The sequence below is a fragment of the Amblyomma maculatum genome, chromosome 10 (genome assembly GCF_055883805.1).
Source record: "Amblyomma maculatum isolate TAMU_Amacu chromosome 10, ASM5588380v1, whole genome shotgun sequence".
NCBI lineage: Eukaryota > Metazoa > Arthropoda > Arachnida > Ixodida > Ixodidae > Amblyomma > Amblyomma maculatum.
In genome coordinates this window covers 54,719,884-54,735,111 of record NC_139353.1, presented here as the reverse complement: position 1 = coordinate 54,735,111, position 15,228 = coordinate 54,719,884, and the positions used below count along the sequence as shown (strand labels likewise).

General features: G+C 43.0%; 1 protein-coding gene across 1 annotated transcript; it reads right to left on the bottom strand.

Moving 5' to 3' along the window:
* Nucleotides 1–11,414: 11,414 nt before the first annotated feature.
* Nucleotides 11,415–15,101, bottom strand: LOC146176500 (uncharacterized). Its single transcript, XM_084580984.1, has 2 exons — nt 14,967–15,101; nt 11,415–12,027 (listed from the first exon to the last, which is right to left on the bottom strand). Exons 1-2 carry the CDS (start codon nt 15,037–15,039, stop codon nt 11,477–11,479), a joined length of 624 nt encoding a protein of 207 aa, XP_084437110.1. The 5' UTR covers nt 15,040–15,101; the 3' UTR covers nt 11,415–11,476.
* Nucleotides 15,102–15,228: the final 127 nt, after the last annotated feature.

The window sequence follows — 15,228 nt, the reverse complement described above, 5'->3', positions numbered from 1 at the left end:
TGCAATTCCGAATAAGTACGTTGGCCTCTTGAAGTCAGAATGAATACAGAAACCTGCAAAGATTCTTGATTTATAGATCTCATATCATACATAAGCCCGACGATCTCCGTAAGAAACTATTGACTTGTTGTAGGTCGTTCTATGCCCCCCTATTGAATTACAGGAGAATCTAAGATCTCTGAAAGGAAAAAATTGCGGAGAGCATTGTGGAATCTACACTGCTGAAATGCGAAACCCTAAGCGTTGCTGGGGTACACAGGGCATCACGTTTGCTATCATTATCAACTAAATACACCGTCATTATCATTGAAAATGTCGATATCGTTATTATCTTTAATTGCTGCGTCATTATCATCGCTACAATCACCCTCACGGTAGACAAGCAGAGGTATGGTGTACGTCGTAGGATTCAGGGCTTGGCGCAGTTGGTTAAAGCACTCGGCTGAGGATCCAAGGAATGTAAGTTCCGATTCCCGGTGGAGGCAGGAATTATACTTTTTTCAACAATATTTCTCATGGTAGACTGGCCTATGACTTCACCAGGTAATGACGTCACAATCTCGAGGTATCTCGCGGAATCTCACGAAGTGTGACACTTCCCGTGGTCGAACGAACTGGATCATGATCGCGAGTATGAGCCATTAAAGGCATTCGCCTTAAAAAAGCGCATGTATCAATTATATGAACATGCCTTCATTGTTTCGTGGAAAATCATGGTATGCTTTGCGAAACAAATCCGATCAAATCGAAGAAAAAATTGTAAAAATGAAATAGCGCTTGAACAAGTTGGGGAGCAGATTGTGTAATAAAGCTTGTTGATTATAGTTGCCAGTTTACTATAGAACACGCATTTCTCAAAAACACGCAAAAAATTGCCTCAGTCTCGCTGTATAAATGATGTGTGCTGTATTGTTTGCTGTTGCGTCAAAACGTTCACCAAAAAGCTTTTACATATGCATATTTGTCATCCAGAACAATCTTAGAATGTTTTGATCCAGCGATTTATGACGACCTTAGATAATGTAGAGGGCAGGAAAAAGTTTAATCCTTTCTTTTCTCTTAGCGGGTATCTACTAAGTGCTTTCATGGTCCTGATTCTTAAAAATTATGCAGGGTCGGCGCCTCTCGAGCAATGTCGTGTGCCGGCTGGAAATGTGATAATCGATGTGTGAAAATAACGGCAAGAACTTCAGAGTTCAGAACCCGAATATTGAATAAGCGGTCTCAATTTGTTGCAATAAATCTCTATGAGAAAGTTTGCGCAAATACTCCCATTCACTTGGTGTAAAAATATACGAACCTTTTTGACATCGTGCAGCTGAACTGTTAGCTTTCCTCGGTTACTTTGCTGGGATTGTCTCCCATAAAGTGGGCCTTGTTAGGTGCGTTAGCGTATAGGTACCTCTATAGTGATAGAGTTGATTAAAATTTTAACATAGTTACTGCTTTCGCATAGTACTGAGCGCATATTTTATTAGCGCAATTGTTAATCACCTAATTGAAATGTTTTCAAAGCATGCAACTGTTTCGCTACATTATAAGGATACGGTTACTCACTTGTATACGGTACCTTCAATGCTGAAGTTGTTTTGAAATCTCTGTCTAGAAGTCGATTGGCTTGATGAGTGCGTTTTGCGGACACCGACGAGGTTGTGGTCACTACAGAGTTAGCTTCGCTCGCAAGCAACCTAATATAAGGCCGTAGGCGGACGTTCGTCACTGTATGTTTTTGACACACGTCCAAGAGATGCGGTGTCGTACTTCCTCACCTTGGAACAACCGTGATAACCCCTTTGCAACCACCTCACAATCTTAGCTTTTTAGGGACACCAAGTGTGCGTAATAGGCCAGGCTGCTGACTCTTAAGTTACACAACTAGACTTGATAGGTCGCTTATGTCTCAGCGGGCTCTCACTTCTGTGTTACAGATATATGTCTGCTTGCAAGGAAATCGTGTTGTTTGGGTGCGAATGGTGTTTGAACGAAGGTGGCCGGCTTGTATCTCTTGGTTGGCAAAGTATTGCAGCTCCTCATCCTGTAGGTTTACGTAAATGAAAGATGTGCTCTTTCCGCCAACTGCTCGCTCAGCGTACACGCCTCTGTCGCATGCGCACTTCACAGGCGCGCTCGTGTCCTTGTCTGAGTGCTGTCGAGTATTTTTAGGCACTGCATGATAGGGCGCAGGTCCAGTTCACAAGAACCCATTTTATTTTTGAATCATTAGTCAAGTGTTGTAAGATACTCTTATTCACATTGTGATAGTAATAATTCCATCCCTGGATTCATAAAAAAGGTTAGCTTTTAGCATTTGACTTGTTGTCGCGCTGTGTATTTAAATCTTTGCTAGAATACCAATGAGCTCCAAGTTTGAAAATAATTGTGAGGCAACTGCTGAATAGTGATTTCAATTTTAGCACATTGTTGACAGAAACGAATTTCTATTCGAACGCAGCAAGAACTGTGAGAACAAATCTTGGTAAGAACAGGAATCTTTTGTCATTTCCTGAAACCTATCGGATGCTTTGAAAAAAAAAAATAGTTGTTTCCTACTTGGACTCTCGATGCTTCTTTGGCTCGCCGTTTATCTGAAAGCAACGCGAAGAGCTTCAAACCTCTCCAGCTGTTTCTAGCAAATATGAAACATTTGAGCCGTGTTGAGTTTGCTACCCTCGTAGAAGAACTGGTAGGCTTTTTAATGCATCGAAAACTTCAAGCAAGAGGGTATGCTATGGTATGAGATGTGGCTCAACAAAATTTGGGGAGTCGTCAGATATAACTTACTCTGAACTTCTGTTTCAGGCCAAGAAATTCTTCCCCACTGCGGCAGAAGCATTTGAGGTGGCTCTGGCCTTGCCAGTTACTCCCTGCACTGTAGAAAGCTCCTTCAGCAAAATAAGGAGTAAAAACCTAGCTACGCTCAATAATGACAAATGACAGCTATGACAGCGTTTGTATGATGAGTGTACACAGAGGACCCGTGATGAAGAACAAGAGTGACTTTATCACCCGGGACATCACGCAATTAGCCCCTGGCTATCGGTGCCCCCCTTGCGAAAAGTCCGGCGGACGCCATTGATAGAAGGGAAAGATTCTGAAGGTAGAGCAGATAAGGTTCCTCGGACTGAAGCTGCGCGCCCCAGCAAATGATGAGATGATGAGATGTGCACTTTTTCTGTTTGACATTAAAAGTTTGTTCTCTCTCTCTCTCTTCACCATGCACTGTCATCGCGCAGCGCACAGGCGCCTTGTTTCCGCCTTCATCGAAAGGCGGCTGCCATGGCCGGAATTCGATTGTGTCCTTGGGTATGCAGCAGTCGAGCGCCTTAAGCACTGCGCCACAGCGGCGGGCCACAGTGAGATTAAAAATTACGAACGAATTACGAATTAGGCTGGCTGAGCATCACCGGGGATTGCGTTCAGCGCGGGGCCATGACGGAATAATCGAATCCGGCACGGAATAAGCTCTGTGTGATCGACGGGATTTGACAAAAACACTGTCATAGAATCAGCACCAAAGGATTTCATCTTATCACTCTTAGGGGGTCTTAAGTGTCTTAATAAGTTTTTCTTCTCCTTCTTCCACAAAAACGTTTTCCCGTGAAAGCCACTCAGGAAGACCACGGATTTCAACTGAGAACTCTACTCAAAGCAAATGTCGAGCTCAGGCGGTCTTGATCCTTTTCAATTTAAGCCCAGTTGCAATGTCAAATCTGAAAAAATTTTTTTTGTACCGAAGTAATTTCTGAGTGGTTTTTGACAGCAAACCTTTAGGGGCAACATAAATTTCTGTAGTAACATCAGACTTTTTTTTAGTTACGACTAAAAATAACTGCAAAACTACACACAACACAGAACTACCGCAGAAATAACTATAAAACAAAGAGACAAATACTAACAGAACTACAGAAATGTTTGTTGCATTTTCGACACGGTTCTGTAGTGTTTTCGACTGGGCAACTATCCGAACACATAATAATGAAGCAACGCGAATAGAAAAAGACGAACAGAAGACAGCAAGAAGAGCTGAACTACCAACAGTTTATTGCAAGCAGGGAGCAGCTTTTATACGAAATCCACAACCCCCGTAACATTAAAAAATCAAGAGTATTAAAAATTATAAAACAAGACGTCATCTTTCTATTTCCCTAAAAATGACGTTAAACTTTCATCTGCAAATTTTTGAAGGCGCCGCACAGCCATACTGGGCCGGATCCAATGAACCGACGGATGCATGAAATCAAAAGATGAGGCAGCGATAAACAAGTGAAATCTAAAACAGCAGCGAGAGCAGTCAGGACCATAAAAGCAAAAGCAGAGTAACAAGAAAAAGTTAACAACAGCATATAAAAGAAAAACGAGTCTAAATGGCTCACCGACAACGCTAAGAGCGGGAGCCTGCTCCGGTTCCTCACGGAAAACCATTTACATGAGTTTATATAATATGCCTTATGGCAAGTTTGCGTACAAAAAAAAAAAAAAGTCGGAGCGAAAGCTGAGTCAAACCTAAAGGCACCGGATTAACGAGAGCAGGGGGCATAATAAAAAATAACAACTAATAAACCAAAAGCCATGTAAATTCATCGAAGCAGATACAGAGTCGCATTGAAAGGCTGTCAAAAGAAACCTGCTTCGTTATAAGTCAGTAAAACAAAGAAGGTGCGAAAACATTGGTCTCTGGTTTTTGTAATAAGCAGTGCCTTAATGATGACCCTTTCGACTTCAGTCCGAGTCCGTGCTTTATCGTTTTTTACAAACAGTGGCTGACAGATCCTTTTGGGCGTTTTCCAGTCCACACGCAGGTAGCCGCCAACTTTCTTACGCACAGACCGTCGGTGTTCAAGTAATCTATCCTTGAGTCACCTGAACGTTTGGCCAATGTACACGCGGCCATATTTGAGCAGGATGTTATAAATCAAACAAGTGGCGTATTCACTGAAAGCATCGATGTGTTTTACAAGGCAGTGATTTAACAGGGTACAAATACTAGCAAGTATACAAGCAGCTGACAAAAGACTCGCATCACTAAGCAACATTCTTTAAGTTGTGGGACAACGTATGGATGTACCGGAATACAGCCGAAGCCTCCTTCTGGTTTGTTTTTTCTTGTTTCTACTTTCCCTTTTCCCTTCAGTAGCCGAGTCTCCGAGACTCTACGCACACGTTTCGAAGGGTAACCAGCACCATAAAGTTGTTAACCTGTGTTTCACACTGCTCTGCATGGAGTGTAGACAATTATTGGTCACCAGAGCTTCCCTACTAAAAAAACCAAACGTTCTATGGAGTAATAACCTCATAAAATCTCATCTAATCGCATAGACTCTCATACGGTGCACATCATTATAAACTATCGTACATAATTTATGATAGTGTACAAGAAACTATGAGACCTTATGCAATTATATGCGACTTGTATGTGATTTCTTATGTGAACTGAGTGAGATTGTGTGAGAAAATGTGAGGTTATTGCCTCATAAAATTTTTTCAGTAGGGTTGCATAGCTGTTTACACGATGGCGCCCTTGACCAGTTTCGAGTGTGCGCTATGAAAGAAAAGCAGGCCTTTCTTGGAACGAGGATTGTACATTCAAAAGGATTGATTAAAATCAAAACTGATTACCAGATCAAGAAACTGCACAAAAATGCCTGTCAGTGATTCCCACCCTAAGTTGAGCCCTCCAGATCGGGATTTGAAAAGAGCGACCACCTCAGAAATAAATCTGTCAACGGATTCAGGACACGAGATTTAAGGACAACTACGAAATCATCTGCACAACGATACATGGTCAGAACTTCAGTACTCCAAAGTCTCTCGCATATGCGTTGGTTCATAGCAACCAGGAAGATGTCCCACAGAACTGGGGCGATTGATGGCCCTATGCATAGGTTATTAGTTTACACATAGTGTTCAACATTTGAGCTGGATGACCCTCGACCCTAGATAGAATCTTTGCAGCCGAAAGATGTGATCGCTGGCATTACCGGAACAGTTCTGAAAACACAGGTTTCCTGAATAATGCATCGCCTCACGAACGCCATTTAATAGACCGCTGTGAGAAACGGAGTAGAGCAGGTCTTCTACATCAATTGTGAAGCCGATGACCGCATCCTTCAGTCCTGGTCCAGAGATCTCGGGAAGCGGCGGCGGCCAATGGCATCCCGGAACAGGGTCTGGCACTCAGCTCCACAACCAAACGCACCTCCCTTCCAACATCATACCATCGTAAATAAATTGTTTCTCCTCCTACCTTCTTTTCGCCGCAGAACTATTTGCGGCGACCTCCGTATGAGGCAAGGGTCATCTACGTTCAGGATGTTGAAGTGGTGATGCAGCAAGGATCCGACGTCTGCTTGGCATGTTCTTTTCTTCTAGATAATCATCCTCAGTGGGCAGTCAGATATGTGGGTTTCGCCTGTAAAGAATACTTCCAAAAAAAGCGCTTACTGCTTCCTGGGTCCGTGCTATTATGCTGTCAAGATGTTAATCCCAGCCCTATAGTAACGTTCAGCTGGAAGCGCTTGCCGGTGTGGATGACAAACCCGCTTCCTTAGTCGCATTGCAGAACCACAAGGTTCTGTTTGTTGAGGCGCTTGGCATTGATCAATATGGAAGGCTTAGCCTCTACTGCGGTAGCCATGAAGGTAAATAGGAGAAATGCAAAAAGCCTGAGCGTTGCTGCTGAACACGGTGCACCACGCGCCCCTTGTCGAACACAATATGCGTTCGGCTGAACGTATCAAAGTTAGCCGCTTTTCTGTATTTGGTTTACAGGAAAGGAAAGGCGCAGTATCTGTCACACTTGTTTCTGTGAACACTTGAAGTTCCTCGGTAAGGTCAAAGGTCAAGTCGGTTTCAGGCATCGGGCTTTTGCGAGAATGCGGGTAGTAGTGCTGGTGCACTGAAGTTGTCGCCACAATCGGATTTTAAACGCTGTTTCGGCGTTCAAAAACGGAGTGATAATTCATTGCTCCAAAGAAGCAACCGGAAGAGCAAACGTTGATTGCGTTCTTTTTCGTTTTAAAATTATTTTTCTTATTTGCCTTCAAGTTAGTTACGCTGCTCTGAGGGCCTTACCATTGAGGAAACGGAATCATGCAACGATAGCATCGCTAGCTATGCAGCAAAACAAAAATGGTGCTCGGCATTAGCACAGCTTTTTCATGCGGTGAACGTTTAGACCATGCAATTATTCGCCTATGGACTTGGTTCCGAAGACTCGAGAATTATGCGCCTCGTTCTCTGGTTGAATGGAAGACACACAAATGGAAGATGGTGCCGGCGAACAAGATGGATATGTGTCACAGTAGAGCTCATTCCTTTTTTTTTTTTTTTTTTGGGGGGGGGGGGGGTCGACAGAACGCTATAGTTTATGAAGTATTTCAGTGACCGCTTTCAAGGAAGAAGAGAGGCATGTCCGATGCCGAAGTCAGTGGTTGCCATGTGCTCAGGATTACACTCTCACATCGCGTAAACCAGTGCAGCACCCGTCGGCGTGAGCGCTTACCTTCACATCGTATTCTACCGTGGGCGAACGTTGAACAAAATGACCGAGAATCACAGTGTTGTCATCGGTGAGCTATGCTTTCGTATGCCCACAGTGTTCGCTAATGCCTTCAATACTAATTATCCTAGTGAGTTGGAAACCTACAAAATTCTGCTGAGGTGTAATTGTCTGTGTTGGAAACTTAAGAAAAGTACGTCAGGTGCACGTTTTATGTACACCTTCTCAATTGTTTTGCCTGGACGGCGAGCGCCGACCAAGTCGATGGGCGCCGCATAACGATGTGCAGCGGTGACCTGAGCCAGAATACGCGGAGGCGCCTTATGAATAGCCCGGTGCAGCTGTCCTACTCCATGCTGTCTCGGGGACCGGACCACCCTCCCGCTTCTTTTGAGCACCGTTAACGCCTTCGTCCTTTTCTTTTTGCTTTTTGTACATCGGCAAGACTAGCACATGAGCTGTATGAGTAATGCGATATGCACCCACAGATCATATCAGAATGTTTTCTTTCCTTTTAGTTTTGCTTACGATACACATTACTGGCTCACAGATGGTGTCTGTCACTGCACTTCCTTCTGATTAGAAAGCATAAAGCAGGTGCTTCCCCGATCTCCTACCAGAAAAAAATTTATTGCTTTTCCGAGAGCAAAAATAAAGGAAAAACCGAACTTTGATAAGAATTTCGTTGCTCGCGCTTGTAGGAACACAAACGAACGGCGTTGTGCAACGTGAAGCGCGACAGCAGTGGCTTTTGATCGGATTATTTATTTTGTCAATTCAAAACTTCTCCTACAGGAGAGAAGGCGGCACCACGTTTCTTGACCAAATCTTTCATCAGCGGCATGCAGAGAGCGGCGCAAAAAGCGATAACGGACAAAAAAGCAGGTAGGGTTGATTGCGGTTCCTGAAACAGCCTGGGCAAGGAAAGTTGGGCGTTACTGTTATTTGAGCACCTGCGCGTATTCTAGCTTGTTAAAACAGAAGCTTGGGCACGTTGTGAAGTTCCTGATGACACATGTTTGTCTTGCTTACCTTACGTTTTCTAATGTATTGTTTATTTGTTCTCGTGTCTTTTATTGGGTGAACGTGTTTATATATATGGATCCAGGTATGCAGTAATCTTGTCAGTTGAAAGTTAGCGCTCGTCTTGCGGTCTTGCTTCATCCCTGTCGTTTTTGTCGCGCTGTTCTACCCAATATTCTAGCTTGGTTCGCTGCTTTGCTCAGTCTCGCGGCGCTAATCAACTGGGAGGTCAATATTCGTGCGTTCGGGTAGAAAAATGTTTAAGATGTACATTACTGCGCCTTGTTTTTATGCTTGCTTGTACACGATCGAGTCAGCCTGTGACTGCCTATTTCAATGAAAAATGACTTCCTCGGCGTGTTTAGGCTAACAATGCTTTCATAAATGAAATACCTCCAGGAGAAATCGAGGGGCGTCTTTTGAAATAGTGATTCGCTCTGTGACAGCCACTGAGGTCATTCTTTTCTACCCCCGTCACCTAGCTGCACTATTCTTTGCGACCACTTCACAAAGAATTCAAAAGCATTTTTTTTTTTTCAAAACGCTTCCACTGCCTTCCTGAATGGTAGACTGCTGTCAAAACAACAATACATTCGATAGGGGTCTAAGATCTCCGTTGATGCATCGGACACCTCAGCAAGTCGCGGAGGACCTTTCACCAGTCAACTGAGCCAGTCTTCGACCTAAACGCTGTCATCCAACGAGCTCGTGAATACAAAGCAGCTGGACAGCCGCGGCCACTGGCACCCAGTGAAATTTAAAGCAAAACTAAAACGCCACTTGGGGCCACAGTGTGCATAATGATGAAGTACTTTCGTGCCGACATAATAAAGAGCGGCTGCATCACAGTTCGAGAATTTCGCGATATTCAAGCATTCAAATCCACATAGGCTCTATGTAATTCATGCAAAGTCTTTTTGCGCTAGCATTCAAACTGGTAATGTAATCGACGAATAAACCTCGAACTTCTTCTCACAGGAATGAAGTTCTGCGGAGAAGAACAGTGATGACGTCATGGACGGTACTATTTCTGATGTTCGTTGCCTTCGCCCACGTCCTGCTGCGCATTTTCTAAAGGTGCTAATCGAAATTTCTAGGGCTTTGTTTTCGCCAGCTATGCTTTCTTTTCTTCAAACCAAGTGTGCCTATGCAGAAAACGCACCGGTACCGTTAATGACGTCATCATGCGTCCCGCACCCGTCGCTGTGCAGTCCGGTGAAGCCTGATAGCCGTCGCGGTTTTAATCGCTAATTGCGCCATTGTTTCAAGGGCTAGCACCAAGATATTTCGCCTGCTTTAAGTGTATGTTATAATGATTCAACGGCTCGAAACTCGTCGAAATCTAAAACCAGTGCAGCTTCCCTTTAAACACATGGCAGACTGTACAGCATGAAAGCAGATGCCAGGCATCCCAAATATCACTATCGAATGGCGTCTGTGGGCAAAAAGTATAAAGTCATATGGTCGTGTAAAGATGGCGTTTAAGGTAAACACTAAATGCAAAAGTACATCAGACACACAAAAACTAGACGGCGATTGCGTACCGGAAGCGTCGAAGGTTAATTTACTAACTCGCCATTTTTGCTGTTTTTTTTCTACAGACTTCCACGTTAATTGTTCTGCAGCTATTTGGTTATTCTTCTTATACCAGGTATAAAATCAACGCGCTACTGTGTTATCGTCTGGGCAGCTACCGCTTCTAAAATGTTAGTCCATATTTTATGATAATAGGTATTACGCTCTCATAACCGTCCCTTGTGCATCAGATAATTTATCATCTACCTAACTACACCCAACTCAAGGCATAGCCCTCTTCTTCGTCCCAGTTAACTAGACCGTATTCCAGAAAAGTAAATTTATCGTCTATTGTTAACACTTTAAACCATCTTCACTTTTAACCCGAGCCATGACTGTCGTATGACTTATAAAACAGCTTATAATGTTTATAAAATTATTTTCGTACATATACTTAATTTCCCTGTTGTACCCACTCAAAGAAGGAGACTCCAGCCTTCCAGGTAGTCTTCTGTCTGACGGTACGATGGAAGTTCCATTGTGAGAGCTGATTTTTTTTTCTGAGGAATATAGTATGTGTAAGCTTTTTTCTGACATGGCTAATAACATTAAATGGGCGTTTGTTTTTGATGATGTATCACTACGCAACCCTGAGAACTCTGTGCTTTCCTTACAATACACGGCCAAGCTTTCTTATTGACAACCTTCAGATGAACGTACGAGTTTACATTGTACTGAGACAACCATATCGTTTTTGCCTAAGAAAGTTGGATTGGTTCTGCAGTTTAAAAACAACACATGACGTTCATACGACCAGTCTTTGCTGAAACAGCGCCTCTGGCTCAAGAAAGGGCTTATTAAATAGGCGCGTATTATCCACAGTCCGTTCTTCACTATGTGGTTTCATTGGCCCAACATGTTGGCGCTGATTGTTATTGCTGTAGCCCTTTCGCTATCGAATGTTTTCTTTTCACTGGTCACCTTTGAAATTTCTACCGTACAATGCACTCTTGAACAAACCTTTATCGCCTCAAAATTTGTTAGAGCAGGACTTTTTGCAGACCAAACTACGACGAAAGGAACCACGTGACCAGTTTGGCTCCCATCAACGCTTCTGATGCCGAGTGAGTCCGCCCGACTCCTCTGAGAGCAATGCTGACCTTTTGTTTTTCTGTACAAGCCTTCATTGCAGACACAGGAAGGGAATAGATAAAAACAGGTTGATTCAGGTTGTGCGTTTTTTGTTTGAAAGGAACGCTGACTCGGTTTCAACCTTCCTCATCAAAAACCAGCCCCCTTTAGAGTATTTTTATACTTACAAGCATTTCTCAAACAATGTTTTATTTCTCCATTCTCCACTGATATACACACACCCAAATCAACACGCTGCCAAATTTTTCTGCCTTTCTCTTAATGAATCCTAAACTCAGGTGGGGAAAATCAAGCAAGGGCCTCTATAACGAACTGGTTGAAGATATGAAAGAAGTACTGGTTCCACACTACCCTGAGCATGGCGGGAAATGTCAGCGATATATATCTGGCAAGGATATCGATATAGAAGCCGCCTCCGATTATTGCCATCGTGAGTCCTTCCGTGGTTACTGTGATCGTGGGCCCGTCGAACACAAGCCTTGCCTCCTGGCCAGACGAGGGCTGTTCAATGCGAAACAGAGTGGTAAAACGCGAAACCGACGCTTGAAGTATTAAGTAACCTTCATTTCCAAAGCACGTTCTCCAAGGCACAATCAGACTAACGCCGCCATCGTGGGTGAAGTCCGCTTGAATCATGCGAGTTCCGTTCTTGCAGAATGGTATTACAGCTCCATACTGACGAAGCTCGTTGAGACCCCTGATTTGAAGACCAAGCAACTCGATGCCTGCAAACTCGTTGTCGAACACTGTCGAGTGGATCGGCTCGTAGTCGGGAAGTTGTCGGAGTATACGCGAGATGAGGCTGTCCAAGTCTACTCCAGAAAAGTCACAAACGCTACCTGTGAAGGAAAATGCAATGAAGAATAGTTAACTACAATTTTATTGTCATTCTAAGCAAAATGACGGGCCATATTTCTTCAAATATTTCATAGCAAATGAAGAAACGTTTACGCTGTGAAATAAACTTTGCACAAAACAATTAATGTATTCAATAAGAGGTGCCCTTTCAGAGCCGTGAGAGAATGAGGTGAATCTTGGTGTAATAAAAAAAAACCCTTGCGAATGAGGTCAAACTTGAGTAATACATTTTGTGTTACCTTTATGGAGTGTAAGTAATACAGACTGCACATTTCAAGAACAGTGGTAAAGGGATCTGACTGAGTATCCAAACCGTATGCAAAGATCCTTGGCCAAAACCTAATGCATATAATGTCTTTCAACGGTATTTGATTACTTTCGAAAATTATCGGGATCAAAAGGGCAAAAATAACGCAGTGACCATGCCAGATAGTGCGCTTTCCTAAACACCTCTAAAATGTAGTTTAATTAATCTTAAATTCACAATTAATTTCGTGCATCTTGTGATATCTTTATTATTGATATTTTTTATTTCATTTAGTTTTATACGCTGTTATAACGGCAAGCAAAGAGCAGCGGAAAATCCATGCATTTTGTTCTGTGGGCTGCATGACCTATGAAATTCTTCATGGAGTCGAAAATCTACTGGCGCCTTTCAATTCGCTTTCACGATAATTTTGTTATGCTGGGATATTTCTAGACACCAATTTTTCTCTTTCAATTTCCTTCCCCAATGTTTTCGTCGCATCGGGATTCTTCTGAAGGGGAAACCTCGTGAAGGAAGATAAAGGCTTCATACGCTAGTGCCGATACTAACTACGGCGTTGAATATCTGGACTCTCCTTTAAACAAGTGGTCGAAAAAAGGAAAAAAAACTTGACCGCCAGTGGGTTTCGGAGCCAGGCCGGCACAATTCAATTCTTTCAGAGAAGTTAAGGTTAATTAAATGCATTGAAGTAACTTAAGAATACGCTTATTGCGTTAACCTCCTGCGCCAACTTGATACCTATTTCTGATCGTACTAAGTTGCCAGTCTTTAAGACTGCTCTTCATGTGTCCTCATTTTCCTCAACTTCCTCTCAGCCAAAAAACCTCCACTATAGACCTTAAGTCTGCCTCCTTCAGCCTAATAGACGCCCAAATCATTCGATAAATACCTACTTAGACACGGCAACACTGTTCAAAACAAGGTTAAACGGAGCAACACTTAGCTAATTGGGTAGTAATATATCCCTGCTATCCGAAGGTAAGCAGGCGCTTGTCCTTCCTTTTTTCTTTTTTTTTTTTGCCGTAAAGGTTGTATTATTGCAATTGACTAAAGCGTACGTTATGCGCAATTTTGAACATCGCTGTCATATTTTAGCATGATGATCGCAGCGGCTAGCTATTTGCGAGATGTCGCGCCTTTTGTGAGTGCTATTCGCTAAAGCAATATCCGGATAATTAAGACAGTATAAAGAAAAGTCAAACCCTGCATGCGTTCTTCAGCAGAGAGGCAAATGTTCACAACAAACCGAAGAAACATTCAGCATTTATAGATTCCTCGAGTTAATGTCCTTTCGGAATGTCTCGCATAGATATATCGCTCCTATGTTGTTACTGTGTTTGATAATGCCTCTGGAGGAAGCAGCAAGGTAAAACGGAGCAACCACTCCGCCTAACTTTACACTTATACTGGCGACCAAAAGACATGGCCGCTTGTGTAGACTACACAATAATGCATGATAAAATGAGAATGGGTACGTCAGAATTTACGCCAAACTTATTTCTACTTGGGTACCCTGAAGAAGGGAGAAAGCAGGATGGTGTGGAGAGACTAAGGAGAAGACTTGAAATGCATCATTCAAACCGCTGAAACGTAGCTGCTTCATTCCATTGCTCAACCGTCTCTCTTTAAATAAGTGTGTACTATATGCATAATCGTCATTTCATAGCGATTAAACACTCTTAGTGCATTTAAGCACGGAAGAAAGTACGCAGCTCTGTTACCTAGGCTGCGCGAAAGGCAATAGGCAGGAAATGGAACGTAGGGCAGGAGGCTGAGTATCTTTTTGACAACTTCCTCCATGTTGTTCGCCGCCTCCCGACAGGATGCGCGAAATTTAGGATGTTGACTAGCTCTAATTTCTAGAAATGCCGCGCAAACAATTGGTGTTCAATTTAGGGGCCATTTTTTTTTCTCTCTAAGCAAGCAAGGGGTAGACGGCCAGAAGTCGCATAAGAAGAACTTGACCAGACCAGCCCAAGAAATATACATCAAGACAGTAAAAACGTATACGTTTTGAATATGCGCCTGTGGAAGCATATTTCAACCTAAAGGTACACGATGCAATAAAGGACACGACCGCATATCTGCCTTGATATCACGACCTGACCAAAAATTGGCATGGGCAATCTTGCTCCAATCATGGTTCAGCATGATGAAAAATGATAAGAAACAGGAACAGATGGCCAAGCACGATTAAACAAATTTACACACTGAACAGACAACTATGCTGAGTTAAGCCACAAGAAATTCTGCAGTATTTCTCATTTGACATGTCTTGTAAATCTCAAGTATCCGCACTTTAGCCACAGTGTCTATAAATTGATACATACCGCCCTAATAAAAACTTTAGAGCATAAGCCGAGGTGGAGGGGGTTTCTTTTGAGCCATGCCGCTTCTCTTGAATTGACGCCACATTGTCCCAAATGTACAGAACGTAAGCAAGTTTTGGTTATTTCCCTTGCAAATGATATATAGTCTTTCCACGAATGCTATAGGAGCACCACTACTTAGCTTAGAAGAGAACCAATAGGGCTCTAAAATCTTCCAAGCACTCATTTCCCGACTTCGTCAACACGCCTAAAATCAACACAACCCCCTTTGAACAGTTTCGTCTGTTTTTGATATATTTTAAAAACGAAATGTAGTGGTTACCTGTTCGGTAGTTGAACCCCATGGCAGATGCCGCAATGCAGGCTATAGTCAAGATAAGTTTTGACGGCATCATGGCTTTGTTGATATACTGGGAAGAAAATGGAAAATGATGAGGCGAAATCTCTTACTGAAAACGACAGCACTCTCCTCAACGGCTCAACGAGCTACGTAGTCACACTGTACTTTACATATTATTTTCTACGTCTACCGCCATCACTGCAGTAACTACATGTTTCCCTTCTCTGCCACAGAAAGGTGGAGG